Raw genomic sequence first — 16,454 nt, forward strand, 5'->3', positions numbered from 1 at the left:
GAGATGGAGTCTCTGTCGCCCAGGCTGGAGTGCAGTGGCGCTGTCTTGGCTCACTGCAACCTCCACCTCCTGGATTCAAGCTAATTATTTAAACAGTCTACTAAAGTCTAACAAATTCTTTTTCTTTTGAGACGGAGTCTCACTCTGTCACCAGGCTGGAGTGCAGTGGCATGATCTCGGCTCACTGCAGCCTCCGCCTCCTGGGTTCAAGCGATTCTCCTGCGTCAGCCTCCCGAGTAGCTGGGACTACAGGTGTGCACCCAGCTAATTTTTATATTTTTAGTAGAGATGGGGTTTCACCATGTTGGCCAGGATGGTCTCGATCTCTTGACCTTGTGATCCGCCCGCCTCAGCCTACCGAAGTCCTGGGATTACAGGCATGAGCCACTGCACCCAGCCACAAATTCAGTTTATAGATATGTTAGATCTCAATTTCTCAGAGATGTTCCATGATTATGTAAGCAGTGTGGAATTATCTTATTTTTTAACTAAGATATATGTAATCTAAAATCCGGTAGTAAAATACATAATTTGGAATCACAAGGTCTGTAACTTTTAATTTGCCAAATTATTTTAACCAGTACAAGCACTTTAAATACAAAAAGATATAGTTTATTCCTAACTTAACACAAAAGGATTATGCTGATGATTCCTTACTTCCAGGAATTGGTTTACTCTTTTTTTTTTTTTTTTCCTGAGATGGAGTCTCGCTGTGTCACCCAGGCTGGAGTGCAGTGGCGCCGTCTTGGTTCACTACAACCTCCACCTCCTGAGTTCAAGCGATTCTCCTGCCTCAGCCTCCCAAGTAGCTGGGATTCCAGGGGTGTGCCATGATGCCTGGCTAATTTTGGTATTTTTTTTAGTAGAGATGGGGTTTCACCATGTTGGCCAGGCTGGTCTCCTGACCTCAAGTGATCTGCCCTGCTCTGCCTCCCAAAGTGCTGGGATAACAGGTGTGAGCCACCACTGCCGGCCAGTTTACTTTTTCAAGCTATTGTCTCAACAAGCTGGGGTTAGCAGCCCTGGGAACTCAGGTTGCTTGTCAGTCAGTTTTCTGACTGGAACATGAAATCCTCGACTGCATATGTCCAGGAACTTTTCTGAGTCCCTATTCCCATTCTCCCTTTTAAAATTGTTGCTGTGGCAACAGAGACTTCAAGTCTATACCCTTCAAAAGGAGTAGTTTCAAAACCACCTTCTGGGTTCAAATTATATCATTACCTAACTGATAGTTGCTTTACAATTTGTTTGGATTCTACTGAACTTGAATTGTCTGGCTGCTGACCCCACTTTCTGAAATTAATCCAGTGACAGATAACTTTGTGATGGAAAATGTAGGTCTCCTTAGTAGTTAGCCCTCTGCCAGGTGACTTGGTTTCTGCCTCCCCTGATATCTGGTTGCTCCTTCCTCTCTAATTCTCTAAATCTCTTTTTATACAGAGCAATTCAACTCTCTCTGGCCTCTCCGGTCATCATACTTACATTCACCATCTTGACAAGTGCAGTGAGCCACATAAATGCAGCGAAGTACCTTAGGCAGTCCTGGGAGTTTGTGGTTTTGAGTTGTTTTTTAAAAATTTTTTTTTTAGTTTTGGAGATGGAGTCTCACTCTGTCGCCCAGGCTGGAGTGCAGTTGCACGATCTTGGCTCATTGCAACCTCCGCCTTCCGGGTTCAAGCAATTCTCCGCCTCAGCCTCCCGAGTAGCTGGGACTACAGGCACACGCCACCACGCCTGGCTAACTTTTTTGCATTTTAGTAGATAATGGGGTTTTACTGTGTTGCCCAGGCTGGTCTTGAACTCCTGAACTCAGGCAATCCGCCTGCCTCGGCCTCCCAAAGTGCTTAGGATTATAGGTGTGAGCCACTGTGCCTGGCTGAATTACTTTTTAAAGAAACTTCATTTCTTTCCTTCTCCTCCTCTTTCTCCCATCCTCCCTGATTAACCTCTTTTTGTGTGGAACTCACCCCTGGTGAGTTCCTGGTGTCACCCCTTCATTCAGTCTTTCCAATGTATGCCTCTTTTCCCCTTTAGGCAATGATACACATATCACAATGTATCTATGCGTTGTGTCTGCTTCCTAACCAAACTGTAAAACATGCAAATTGAGAGTAGGGTCAGTTGTGTTTTGCTGATTAAGTAGTGGGTGGCACGTAGAGAACTTTAAATGTCATGAATGACTTAAACTGGGAGAGGTCAGAGAGCAAGGGTATTCCATACTGGGAGAAATATCAGCAAAAGTTATGGATAGTAATGGTGGTAAAAAGATTTGGTTCATATTTGCCAACTCTTTGCAGGTGATAACTTTATATACATGTACACACACACACACACACACACCAGGACATACAAAGTACGTGTACATTCTGAGTAGCTTAATAATTTTTGTTGTTGAGGATTTGGGAATAAAATACATGAAATTGTATTATATACTCAATTAAAATATGATCATAAACAAGCAAACTGCATCTCTGAAGTCTTTTCCATTTTTCATGCCATATTCCTGGATTTTTCATTCTAGGGTATGCTACAGGTGGGTGGATGGTCTTTTTCCTCCCTCCCATACACTCCATTTCTCTTTTATTTATTTATTTATTTATTTTTGACAGAGTTTTGCTCTTGTTGCCCAGGCTTGAGTGCAATGGTGTGATCTTGGCTCACTGCAACCTCCGCCTCCCGGGTTCAAGAGATTCTCCTGCCTCAGCCTCCCGAGTAGCTGGAATTACCGGCGTCCACCACCACGCCAGGTGATTTTTTTTTTTTTTTCGTATTTTTAGTAGAGTTGGGGTTTCACCATATTGCCCAGGCTGGTCTCGAACTCCTGACCTAAGGTGATCCACCCACCTAAGCCTCCCAGAGTGTCGGGTTACAGGCGTGAACCACTGCGCCTGGCCCACTCCATTTCAACTATCTTACCCCACCACCAGACAAAACTTATATTCATTTGTGTGATTCACGAAATATTTATTTAGTATCTACTATGTGCTACTATGTGCAGTGTTCTAGAGACCCTTGGATACATCAGACAACAAAATCAAGAATCCTGCCATTGAGAATCTTACATTCTGGGAGGACTGACAGACACTAACAATAAGGATACAAGCAAATTACAGAAATCCTAGAGCTCGGAAGGGAAGATGTGGACAAGTTTTTCACATCTGGAAATTTCAGATGAAGCACACTGTGTAAAACGTATTCTAAGAATACTTTTACGGGTCTTATTTGTCTTGTTACCTGTTTGCCTGTCCTTTTAGGAACACATGTCTCTTTTCCAGTCTAGGAATTTGTACAGTAATGATAATAACTACCATGTACCGACATGCCTGCTGCTACCAGCACCTTTCTTGGAGAGCCCATTAAATCCTCATGACATCCGAAAAGGCAGGTATGATCATTCCCCTTTACAAAAGAGGACACTGCAGTGCACACCCCAATGGGCGTCAGGGTTTCTTCCTTGCGCGCAGTGCGGATTTAGGCTAACTGACTGGATCTGGTTATCTGAAGATGAAAAAAAGACTGGCAAATCCACTTCCCGGATTTCTTGAAGCCGACGCGGCTGAGGTGTGCGAGCGCGCCCGGGGTCCACACTGAGTGCCATTCTGCAGAGCCGGGAGACGGGGTAGGTCGGTCGGTCGGTCAGCCTGGGTCGACCCCCTAGTCCAACGTAACCCAAGGCACCAGTGCGCCGGGTGGAGCCAGGGTTAGGGGTGGGGCCTGGGCTCCGGGAAGGGGGCGGGCCCGCCGTCCTCCAGTGCAAATGCGTCCCGGAGTGGTTTGTCCTACGTTGCGGCCCGTAGAGGCTCCGAGTCACCGCCTCTTCTCCGGGAGTGGCGGACATTCGATCATGTGACAGTCCGGAGGCCAGAACCGGGCAGGTTGCGTGAAGCGCAGGGGTTTCACAAAAACAAACGGTGACGGCGCCGCGGCAGGGTCTCTCTATGGCCGAGGCGGTGAAGCCCCAGCGCCGGGCCAAGGCCAAGGCCAGCCGGACTAAAACAAAGGTGAGGATCTCCCCACCCTCCCGAGGCTCTGGCAGTGTGCTGTGTCTCCCTGCTCCTCTCTTCGGCCTCCCCAGCCAAATCTGCTCCCGTTCCCTGAGCCGTCTGCATCCTCTGCCTCCACCTTTCAATATTTGATCCCACCACCCGTTGACATCCGCCCTTCTCCTCCATTCCTTCTCCACACCCCCGTGCCACACTCTGTCAGGACCCCATTTTTCCTTCTCTCTCCTGTGACTTCACTGGCCTCTTCTTTTTCACTTCTCTTCTTGGCTTTCCTCACCTGGGTCTGGTTTCATGCTGTGAAATAATTTTTCTCTTTCCAGCCCCATCGTTGACTCTCTCTTTACTCCTTTATATCCTAGAACATTTTCAGTCACTGCCATGCGTAAAGAGGGAACGTTCCTCTCCTCCACGCGGAGAAGGTACCTTTGGCAGAACTTTATAAGTAGACTAGTGATGTGCCATTTCTCATCACTTTGAAAGTTCAAGATGACATTGGTGCTGCCTCTGTTTATTTCTTATTATCTTGATTGTTTATAAGGGGCACGAATGGCTAGAAATTAACCCAGGGCGGGACTCACACAACAGGGAAGTATTTGACTTTTCTGGGTTTCCTGTATTAGACTACATGTGGTATTAGAGTGATTTTAAGTTGATTTGTCTGTAAGTGCAGTCTGGATTTTCATTTTGTTTATATATATGTGTGTTATATATATATGATATATATGTATTATATATATATGATATATATATATATATATATATATATGTATTTTTTTTTAGACGGAGTCTCGCTCTGTCGCCCAGGCTGGAGTGTAATCTCGGCTCACCGCAACCTCCGCCTCCTGGGTCGGAGTTACTTGGGAAGCGATTCTCCTGCCTCAGCTTCCAGAGTAACTGGGATTACAGACATGCGCGACCACACCCGGCTAATTTTGTATTTTTAGTAGAGACGGAGTTTCTCCTTGTTGGTCAGGCCTCAAACTCCTGACCTCGGGTGATCCGCCCCCTTAGCCTCCCAAAGTGCCCGGATTACAGGCGTGCGCCTCCTCGCCCGGCCTGTTTATATATATTTTCTAAGATGATCAGATCAAATGCTGCTACCGGATGGCCAGACCTCATAATTTTGGCTTACCTGAAACAGAGTTTACATTTGGGAAATAAGGAGGATGGTATTACAAGTGCAGGACATTTTTTTCCCCAGAAGTGGGTGGTGGTCCAAAGCAGGTGTAATTTAAACATGATACTGTAATCCGATTTTCTCATGGGAACAAGGTTTTAACAGGAGGCTAGTGTTCATAAGTACCATACCTAATAGACTGTAAATGACTTATGTGGATTTCTTTCATTATGATACTCTCTTTTTTCTTTCTAACTTTTATTTTAGGTTTAGAGGGTACATGTGGAGGTTTGCTACATGGGCAAATTGCACGTCTTGGTGGTTTAATGTGCAGATTATTTTATCACCCAGGTAATGAGTATAGTGCTTGACAGGTGGTTTTTTTATCCTCACCATCTTCCCTCCTTCCACCCTCAAGTAGGCCCTGGTATCTATTATTCCCTTCTTTGTGTCCATGTGTACTTAATGTTTAGCTCCCACTTATAAATGAGAACATGTGGTATTTGATTTTCTGTTTCTGCATTAATTTGCTTGGGATAATTGCCTCTAACTGCATCCATGTTGCTCTTGAGGACAAAATTTTGTTCTTTTTTATGTCTGCGTAGTATTCCATGCTGAGTATTTACCACATTTTCTTGATATGACTTTTTAAAAGGCTGTAGTGGAGTTAGACACATTGGTGTATTCATGTCTGTGAGGAGTTATTCTGGGGAGAAAGTCATTTTGGTACCGACTTTCAGGAATTTTGTTTGTTTTTTTTGAGTCAGAGTTTCACCTTTGTTGCCCAGTCTGGAGTGCAGTGGCGTGATCTGTGCTTACCACAACCTCTGCCTCCTGGGTTCAAGCAATTCTCCTGCTTCAGCCTCCTGAGTAGCTGGGATTACAGGCATGCCCCACCATGCCTGGCTAATTTTGTATTTTTAGTAGAGACGGGGTTTCTCCATGTTGGTCAGGCTGGTCCCCAACTCCGGACCCCAGGTGATCTGCCCACCTCGGTCTCCCACAGTGATGGGATTACAGGCGTGAGCCACCACACCCCGCTCAGAAATATTTTTAAGAGAAATGCTTTTGCATTGTATTGGGTTGGTAAAGAACTATCCAGGTCCAGGAGGAAGAAAAAAGCCATTGGCCAGCTATGCATAAGATCCCTAAACCTGCTTAACAATGAGACTACCAAAAAAAAAAAAAAAAATTATACCTATCCAGTGAAGAAAAAAAAAATCCCCGAACCTAGAATGCAGTAGTGCATAACACAGAAATGTTATTTATCTATGAGAGCGGAATCTCAAGTCTTAATCTCTAGTTTTTTTTCCCCAATATATTGATGAAACTAAAGCCTCCAGGGGTGAAATTATTGCTCAGTGTCATGCAGTTAGTGAGAGAACTCAGGTTAAAGCCAGAAATCCTGACTCTCAATCCAGGAGCTTAATAGTTATTTCATATTTCATATGTCTTTTGTCTTTCCATAGATAGAATGTTGCAGATACTTTAAAAAGAGTCTGTTAAGGGGATTCCCTCATAAGTTATTTTGTTTAAAACAGAATTTCTAAATTAAAAAGTTAAAAATCTTAAGCTTTTAGATCCATCATGAAAAACCAATTGATTATATTTTTTTATCCATCTTAGGCAACTTTCCTATACAAACATACGTTAATTTTTTTTTGTTGTTAAAGTTTATGAAGAGGCCTTTATTTCAGAGGCATTTTGTCAAACCAAAAATTCTTGACATCTGCTTTTGCCCACACTCTAAATCTAATCATTCACTAAGCCTTGCCAATTGCATTTTCTAAATATTCTTTTGATTCTGTGCATTTCCTCTCCATCCTAACTACTATGACCTTACTCCAAGGAGGATTGCTTCTAAACTGGCCTCTTTACATTCATTCTTGCTGCCCATTCTCTAAACTGAGCTGGATATGTATTTTTCAAAACAAAACTGATCATGTTACTCTCCTCAAAATCTATCAAAGGTTTCCCATCACTGAGAGACTAGAGTCCAAAGCATAGACTAAGGGCTCTGTATGATCTTGCCTCTGTCTTCCTCCTCAGCCTCAGTTCTACCACCACTCCCACCATTCTTCCTTTTCTTTTCTTTTTGAGACCGAGTCTCACTCTGTCGCCCAGGCTGGAGTGCAGTGGTGTGATCTTGGCTCACTGCAACCTCCGTTTCTTGGTTCAAGCAATTCTCTCGCCTCAGCCTCCTGAGTAGCTGGGATTATGGTGCCTGCCACCATGCCGGGCTAATTTTTGTGTTTTTAGTAGAGACGGGGTTTCACCACGTTGGCCAGACTCTTCTCAAACTCCTGGCCTCGGGTGATCTACCCGCCTCGGCCTCCCAAAGTTCTCTTTTGATTCTTAACCTTTATGTCCTTTATGTCCTTTCCTGCTTCAGGGCCTTTGCCTGTGTTGTTTCCTCTGACACCCCTTCCTGTCCCTCTTTACCTAGCCCACTACTCATTTATGAGGTGTCAGCTAAACAGTACTTCGGCAGAGAAGCTTTTTCTCATCTCCCTGGTGTCACTGCCTCTCCAATAGCACTCCTCTGCCCTTTGTGCCACTCATCTCATTTGTGGTTACTTTGTCCACATTTCTCTTCTCCCTTAGATTTTGAACTCACTGAGGGAGGGACCTGTCTTGTTCTCAGTACCCTTTACAGCCTCTTTGTCACTTGATAATGTTCATCGAATGATGAAATAAATGCCAGTAATGAAGAATATTTCCAAGCATGGTCACTCAGAAGAATTTAATAAATTTCCTCTGACTAGTATGAGAAAACGGATGAAAAATGTCCATGACACCAACAAAGCCCCTATCTTTGCCAATCTAGAAAGTTAATTCTTTTGGAATAAAACAATCTAGAAAGTTATTATTTTTTTTGGAGTAAATTGATGCACTTGTTAGTGCTGGTTACAGTTCATTTATGGTTATAAAGTCCTGCATTAATGAAACCTTTACCATCTGTAGTATAATTTGGCAACTATTTTGGGAAGCACAAACTGGTTCAAAGTCTCAGTTCAGGAAGTGGATAGTGTCATGTGCTGTTGCCTTTAGACAGTTTGAGTGGCTTCTGGATTTTACCCAGCAGCTGACCTACATTCCTCAATGTTAATCATCTGGTAGCTAACCTCTGCTGATAGGTTATGGTTAGGTATGTGGTGCTTATTGCCTGATGCCTAAGAGATAGACCCAATAATGTTTTCATTTCTTTATTATCATTCTCTGCTATAAAATCCCCCAACTCTTGATAAATTACAAGTTAAGTACAGTAGATTCTTAGATTTGGACTTACTCTGCAGAAGTAGTGCATTTTATAGGTTTTTTTTTTTAACAGTTAATATTAAATTCTGAATGCCAACAACTTTTTAATAGTGAGAGCATCCGGTAATTGCTAAGGACAGACAGATGTGTCCCAGAAGGTCACAGGAAAAACCTTTAAATCCCCGTCTCCCTTGTGCCATGCCTAGATGATTGATTTCCACCTCTAGTCCCTTTCTACCAGGAGTGGTTATTGGCGTGAAGTTGGGGGATGCTGCATAGTATTATTTAGCTTCTTTTGTGTCTCCTAAAAGCCATTCATTTATTAAACAAACACTCATTGATCACCAGTTATGTTCCAAAAACTATTCTAGGCTCTTGGGATGTAAAAGAGAAAAAAGCCCAAAGAACTTGGCTTTAGTGGAACTTAACATTCCAGAGGGAGAAGACAAAAATCAAGCAAGCTAAACAAACAAAAATCCATGAAGAAGAAAATATATCATGCTTTATAAGTGCTATGGAAAAAAAGAAAAAGAACAGGTTGAAGAGTTGGGGAGTACTGGTTAGAGGTTAGGATGGGTGGTCTGGATAGTTGTTTTTTTTTGGGGGGGGGACAGAGTCTTACTCTTGTCACCCAGGCTGGAGTGCAGTGGCGTGATCTTGGCTGACTGTAACCTTTGCCTCCCAGGTTCAAGCAATTCTCCTGCCTTAGCCTCCTGAGTAGCTGGGATTACAGGCACCCACCACCACGCCCGGCTAATTTTTTTACTTTTAGTAAAGGTTTTGCCATGTTGGCCAGGCTGGTCTCGAACTCCTGACCTCAGGTAATCTGCCCACCTCGGCCTCCCGTAGTGCTGGGATTACAGGCATGAGCCACCACGCGTGGCCTGGCTAGTTCTTATTGAGGGTGACATTTAAGTAAAGACATGAAAGGGAAGAGATAGTTCACTATGTGGATATTGGGGGAGAAGTGTTTCAAGCAGAGGGACTAGCCAGGAAAAGGCTGTCTGGCGGTGGCGTGCCAGACCTGTCCTAGGAACTGCAAGGAGGCAGTGTGGTTAGTGCGGAGTGAGTGAGGGGAACACAGTAGGAGATGAAGTCAGAAAGGTAGCAGAGCCCAGTCACATCGGGCCTTGCATGAGCTTTTACTCCGAGTGACATGGAATCAACACAGTGTTTTGAGGAGAGGAATGACATGATTCCACTTGTGCTTTAAAGGATCACTGTGCCTGCTTTTTGGAGAATAGACTGTAAGGGGGCAAGGGTAGAAGCAGAGACCATCTGAGACTATTGCAGTCACCCAGGCAAGAGGTAATGGTGGCTTGGGCCAGGATCATCAGAGAGAAGGTGGTGAGGAGTGTTTGAAGTCTGAGAGCCAAGAGGGTTTGCTGAGGTTGGGATGTGGGATGTAAGAGAAAACAGTCAAGGAAGACCCTGAGAAGGAGAAAGCTGTGGGTGGAACGGGTTTTAGGGGGAAGATCAGGAGTTTGGTTTTAGGTATATTAATTTTGAAATAAACATGTAGCAATGCGGAGTAGGCTAGGACGTGTGACTCCAAGCCTACTCCATATCTCTACATGTTTATTTCAAGTGATGAATAGAAACTTCCCATTTATTTCCTAAAACTTAAAAAAAAAAAAAACTTCAGTTTTAAACAATTACTTGCTTTCTCATTCCTCATTGCTTAAAGTGTGTATGAGTGTACACATATACACACTCTCACACACTGTACAACCCAGAAATGAAATGCCCAGAATTCCATCTTCTGGAAATAACTGTTGATAATTGTTTGCTGTATTTTTCTTTAGGTTTTTTTCCCATATACCCACACTCCAGAGCATATTTACTGTAATGTATAGTTAAGTATGTTTTTCTGTGTTTATCAACTCTTTCTTTATAGTTGGTTATTGTTTCTCCATTTGAATGACTTTAAAATTGATTTTTTACCTGTATGTAACTTATGTGGAGATTAAATATAAAGAAATAGATTTTTCTTAATCTGCCTGGCATTTTTAGTTGTAAGAAATATCTTTTGTTGGCATGATAGCACCAGCCTGTAGTTTCAATTAGGAGGGAGGCTAGGCAGGAGGACTGTTTGAGCGCAGGAGTTCAGGGCTGCAGTGTGCTGTTATTGTGCCTGCAAATAGCCAGTGCACTCTAGCTTGGGCAACACAGTGAGACAGTGTCTCTGATTTTTTTTTTTTAAAAAGGAAATACCTTTTGCTTAAATTGTGTTACTTGATACACATGGAATTGATATACACAAAGTTGTTTGAATTTTATTTTGTGATCTATAATTATTATATGTATGTTATGTCTTCCTTCTGTGTCTTTATTTATTTATTTTTATAAAGGTAGAGATGGGATCTCCCTGTGTTGCCCAGGTTGGTCTCAAACTCTTGAGCTCAAGGGATCCTCCTGCTTTGGCCTCCCAAGGTGCTGGGATTACAGGTGTGACCCACTGCACCTGACCTTTATTTATTTTTAACTGAAGTAGGTAGTTGAAGGCAGTTGCTCTTGTTGTCCAGGCTGGAGTGCAGTGGCGCGATCTCAGCTCACTGCAACCTCCACCTCCCGGGTTCAAGTGATTCTCCTGCTGCAGCCCCCCAAGTAGCTGGATTTATAGGCACGCACCACCGTGCCCAACTAATTTTTTGTATTTAGTAAAGATGGGGCTTCACCATGTTAGTCAGGTTGGTCTCAAACTCCTCACCTCAGGTGATCCACCCACCTTGGCCTCCCAAAGTGCTGGTATTACAGGCATGAGCCACCACACCTGGCCATATTTATTTATTTAGAGACAGAGTCTCGCTGTGTTGCCCAGACTGGAGTGCAGTGGTGCGATCTTGGCTCACTGCAGCCTCCGCCTCCCAGGTTCAAGTGATTCTCCTGCCTTAGCTTCCTGAGTAGCTGGGACTACAGGCACCTGCCACCACGCCTGGCTAATTTTTTTGTATTTTTAGTAGAGATGGGGTTTCACTATGTTGGCCAGGATGGTCTTGATCTCCTGACCTTGTGATCCGCCCGCCTTGGCGTCCCAAAGTACCGAGATCACAGGTGTGAGCTGTCCATGCCTGGCCCCTGTTTATGTATCTTTTGAGACAGAGTCTCACTGTGTCACCCAGGCTGGAATGCAGTGGCCCAATCTTGGCTCACTGCAACCTCCACCTACCGGGTTCAAGCAATTCTCCTGCCTCAGCCTCCCGAGTACCTGGGTTTACATGCGCCAGCCACCATGCCTGGCTAATTTTGTAACTGCCCAAGGGGTTCACCTTGCCCACTGCCTAGACAGAGCCGATTCATCAAGACAGGGGAACTGCAATAGAGAAAGAGTGATTCACACAGAACCAGCTGTGTGGGAGACTGGAATTTTATTATTACTCAAATCAGTCTCCCCAGCATCTGGGGAGGAGAGTTTTTAAGGATAACTCGGTGGTTGGGGGGAAGCCAGTGAGCCAGGAGTGCTAATTGGTCAGAGATGAAATCACAGGGAGTTGGAGGTGTCTTCTTGCGCTGAGTCAGTCCCTGGATTGGGGCCACAAGATCAGATGAGCCAGTTTATTGATCAGCTGGTGCCAGACCAGGCGTGAGCTTGATGGTACTTGCAGCAACAAAGTTTGTAATTTTGATGAAGTCCAACTGATCTTTTTCTTTTGTTGCTTGTGCTTTTGGTGTCATATCTAAGAAAGCTTTGCCTACCCAAGGTTATAAAGATCTTTTTGTTTTCTTCTAACAGTTTAAAAGTTTTACCTCTCATATTAGGTATATGATCCTTTTTGCATTAATTTTTGTATATGATATAAGGTAGGGATCCAGTTTATTCTTTCACTTGAGGATATCCAGTTGTTCTAGCTCCATTTGTTCAAATTTCCCCATTGTTTTGACATTCTTGTCGAACTCAATTTGCCATATATGTAAGGTTTTATTTCTGGATTCTCAGTTCTGTTCCTTTCATCTATTTGTCTGTCCATATGCCAATACTGTCTTTATTACTATAGCTTTGTAGTAGGTTTTGAAATTGCCAAGTGCGAGTTCTCCAACTTTGTTCTTTTTCAACATTTTCTGTCTGTTGTGGGTCACTTGCATTTCTGTATGCAATTTAAATATCAGTTTGACAATTTCTGCAAAAAAAGGTAGCTACGATTTTGCAAGGGATTGTGTAGAGTTTGTAGGTCCATTTGACAAATATTTTCATCTTAACGATATTGTAAAAGACATAGAATGTCTTTCCATAATTTCTTTCAATAATGTTTTATAAGTTTCAGAGTACAAGTATTATGCTTTTTTCTCTCAATTTATCCCTAAATACTTTGTTCTTTTTATGCTATTGTAAATGAAATTGTTTTACCAATTTCATTTTTTGATTGTCAACTCACTAAAATTTGGCCTCTGCCACACTGACCTTGCCTCAGCCTAGACTAGTAGAGTATAGGGATCATAAAGTCAGGTGCCTGCAGGAGCCAGGTATATAACCTGGAGGAGTGAAGCAGGCTGGGTGGGACAATGGTCACTGGGTCAGGCTGTGCCTGGTTTAGAGGGGACAACTGCTCTCGAGTTCTAGCTGATGGTTGCTGTGAGGTTGTGATGGTTCGGCGTTGCCATATCTTATGATTTTCCAAGAAAAACTAGAAATCTGGATTTTTGTGGAGAAATCCTAATTTGCCAGTTAGCAACTAAGCAGACACATACACACACACATACATACACAATATAGGCCAAGCAAATCATATGTATTTTTAAGGATGATGTTTAAGGATGATGCTAGTGAACAAAGTGAGAGTGAAATGTTTGATGTACCACTCACCTCCTTAACTGTAAGCAATGAGGAGTCCCTGATGTGTCCACTAACATTTCTCTTGCTGTGGTAATCATTTTCCCTCTTAATTTTTTCTTTCTGACTTCTCTGTCTGAGAACCCTGTTTATTACAGCAAGTTTGCTAAACATCATTGCAGCATAGTTTGGGCTTGCTTTTTTGTTTTATTAACACTCATATAATGTTTTTCTGTTATTCGTGATTTTAGGCAGTTTAATAAACTAGTTTGTATGAGATGTGCATTGGGTGGCTGACTTCTGGATCTAATGTCCACCATTCACAGTGGGGGCGAAGTTATTTGGAGGGGCATTTTGCTTCTTGAATCATTACCATTTGTAAATATTTGGCAGTCAGGTTCATTTCAACAAGCTGACCTCAAATTCCATGTCAAAAACATTCATCTTTTCTTTCTTTTTAATATATAAAGGCCCCACTTTTTTGGCTGTTAGTCTGCTGGACCTTCAGAGCAGAATAATCCAAAATAACCAAGAGCTCGTATAACTCATGTTTGCCTACCTTAAAATTTCTTTGTGAAAGGAAGTATTTGAGTGATTTCAATGAGGTTTTTAGTCTGTTTGAATGAAACAACTTTATTTAATGTCATTTAAATAATTTTTTCTTCCTTATTCAGCCTAACTTCCTATGTTATCTAGTTTGTGTATTAATGCCTGAAGGTTTTTTTGAAACCATACGTTTATTTTTAATGAATAACTTTTTTATGATGATGGAGATAATTTTGTACTTAGTGAAAAGTTGCAAATATAATACAGAGACTTCCCATGTACCCTTCACCTAGTATCCTCTTGTGTCATCATCTTATATAACCATACATTCTATGGCATGGAACAATGATTAAAACTAAGAAATTGGCCGGGTGCGGTGGCTCACGCCTGTAATCCCAGTACTTTGGGAGGCCGAGGCGGGCGGATCACGAGGTCAGGAGGTTGGTTAACATGGTGAAACCCCGTCTTTACTAAAAAATACAGAAAATTAGCCGGGCGCCTGTAGTCCCAGCTACTCAGGAGGCCGAGGCAGGAGAATTGCTTGAACCCGGGAAGTGGAGGTTGCGGTGAGCCGAGATTGCGCCACTGTGCTCCAGCCTGGGTGACAGAGCAAGATTCTGTCTCAAAAAAGAGAAAAACACAAAAAAAACCCCCCACGGAATTAATGTTGGTGCAATATTAAGATGTAGAACTTATTTGGACTTCACCAGTTTTTCCATTAATGTCCTTTTTCTAATCCAGGTCCCGCAATACACTTTAGTTGTCAGGTCTCTGTAGTTCCCTCCAGTCTCTACCAGTTTCTCAGTCTTGTCTTTCATGACCACATTCCTTTAGTTATCTTGTAGACTGCGCCTTAGTTTGGGTTTTTGTCTGATGTTTTCTCATGATTAGATTCAGGTTACACATTATTGGGAATATCCTATTGGGGTATCCGATGTCAGTATTACTGGTGTCGTAACCTTGATCACTTAGTTAAAGCATTATCTTCCAGGATTCTCCACTGAAACTTACTATTTTCCTGTTTGTTGTTATTAAGCATTTGGGAGGAGATACTTTGAGACTATGCAGATACTCTGTTTCTCTTAAACTCTTCACTCACTCACTTTAGCATCCATGGGTAGATCTTACCTGTGACAGTTAACCATGGTGTTCTTATGGAAAATTTTCTGTTTTTCTCATTCCTTCTGTTAATTCTATTAATTGGAATTCTCCTGCATGGAAGAATTGTCACTTCTTACCCATTTTATATATGTATTTATTCATTCAGGTAATTATGTCAGTATGGGCTCCTGGATGTTTATTTTATTCCAGTACTACAGTTGTTCTGTTGCTCAAGTTGTTCTGTCCTTTTCTCCCTGAGTTTTGAGTGAATTTGTTTGTCAAGGTGAAGACAAACCTGTTGTGGCTGAAGATACGTAGAGACTGATCTATTTCACTTAACCTCTGGCAAAATGGTGTACAATCTAATTAACTTTCCCCTTTTATTTTTTGAATCAGAATTTGCTGCTTACTGTGATGTCTTTTTCTATTACGATCAGAATAGTGAATCTCCAAATTTAGCACACTCAATATTGGATAATACAAAATATGAAACACATTGCTGATAAAGCAAAGTTAGGTTTCATTTGTTTAATGATGAAATTTAGATTCTATGTGCAGCTTTAAAATTCCTCCTGCTGAAACCATCAATTATTGTGATAAATTATTTCACATTATGTATGTTGTTTTTAGGAAAAGAAGAAATATGAAACCCTTCAGAGGGAAGAGTCCGATGAAGTCTCCCTTCCAAAAACCTCCAGAGAGCAGGAAATCCCTTCTCTAGCCTGTGAATTCAAAGGAGACCATCTGAAGGTGGTAACTGATTCCCAGCTCCAGGATGATGCCAGTGGACAAAATGAGAGTGAAATGTTTGATATACCACTCACCTCCTTAACTATAAGCAATGAAGAGTCCCTGACGTGTAACACAGAGCCCCCAAAGGAAGGGGGAGAGGCCAGACCCTGTGTGGGGGACAGTGCAGTCACGCCAAAGGTCCAGCCTGGAGACAGTGTTGGAACTATAGTAGAAACCCCCAAGAACTTCACAGAGGTAGAGGAAAATACGTCAGTACAAGGTGGACTTTCAGAAAGTGTACCCCAATCTAATTTTTCTTATACTCAGCCAGAAATGGAAAATACACAAGTCAGAGAAACTCAGAATAGTAAAGAAGACAAAGAAGGCCTGGTTTGTTCTTCAGAGGTGCCACAGAATGTTGGCTTGCAGAGTTCTTGCGAAGCCAAACATGTTTTTCAGACACCTAGAGTGAAGAAACTGTATCCCCAGTTGCCAGCTGAAATTGCCAGAGAAGCACCAGCTTTGGTGGCAGTGAAACCCTTGCTTCGTAGTGAGCGACTCTACCCAGAACTCCCATCTCAACCAGAACTAGTACCATTTACTAAAGAACAGCTAAAAATCTTGGAGCCTGGTTCATGGCTGGAAAATGTCGAGTCATATTTAGAAGAATTTGACAGCATGGCTCATCAAGACAGGCATGAATTTTATGAGTTGCTTTTGAACTACTCACGATGTAGGAAGCAACTGCTACTGGCCGAAGCTGAGCTGCTTACTCTGACATCTGATTGCCAGAATGCTAAAAGTCGGCTGTGGCAGTTTAAGGAGGAACAAATGTCTGTACAGGTATTTTGATCAGAAGCCTGGGGAATTTGCAGCAGAACTGCATTCCTGGGATGCCGTCCAGGTCTGGAATCTGTTCCTTACACAC

General features: G+C 42.6%; 1 protein-coding gene across 9 annotated transcripts in view; it reads left to right on the forward strand.

The window, feature by feature from the left end:
• The first annotated feature begins 3,841 nt into the window (after positions 1-3,841).
• The window catches only part of LOC105499564 (ectopic P-granules 5 autophagy tethering factor), a 137,322-nt gene continuing 124,709 nt past the window's right edge, over positions 3,842-16,454 (forward strand). For 7 of the 9 annotated variants that reach the window (XM_071085434.1, XM_071085433.1, XM_071085435.1 and 4 more), the window contains exons 1-2: positions 3,842-4,001; positions 15,425-16,369. In XM_071085434.1, the coding sequence (XP_070941535.1) occupies positions 3,939-4,001; positions 15,425-16,369 (1,008 nt within the window). In that variant the 5' untranslated portion in view covers positions 3,842-3,938. Of the gene's footprint in view, positions 4,002-4,363; positions 4,424-5,388; positions 5,473-15,424; positions 16,370-16,454 lie in introns of those variants that run through there. The other 2 variants (XM_071085437.1, XM_071085436.1) reach the window with 2 other exon arrangements.

Source organism: Macaca nemestrina, chromosome 19 (genome assembly GCF_043159975.1).
Source record: "Macaca nemestrina isolate mMacNem1 chromosome 19, mMacNem.hap1, whole genome shotgun sequence".
Classification (NCBI taxonomy): Eukaryota; Metazoa; Chordata; class Mammalia; order Primates; family Cercopithecidae; genus Macaca; species Macaca nemestrina.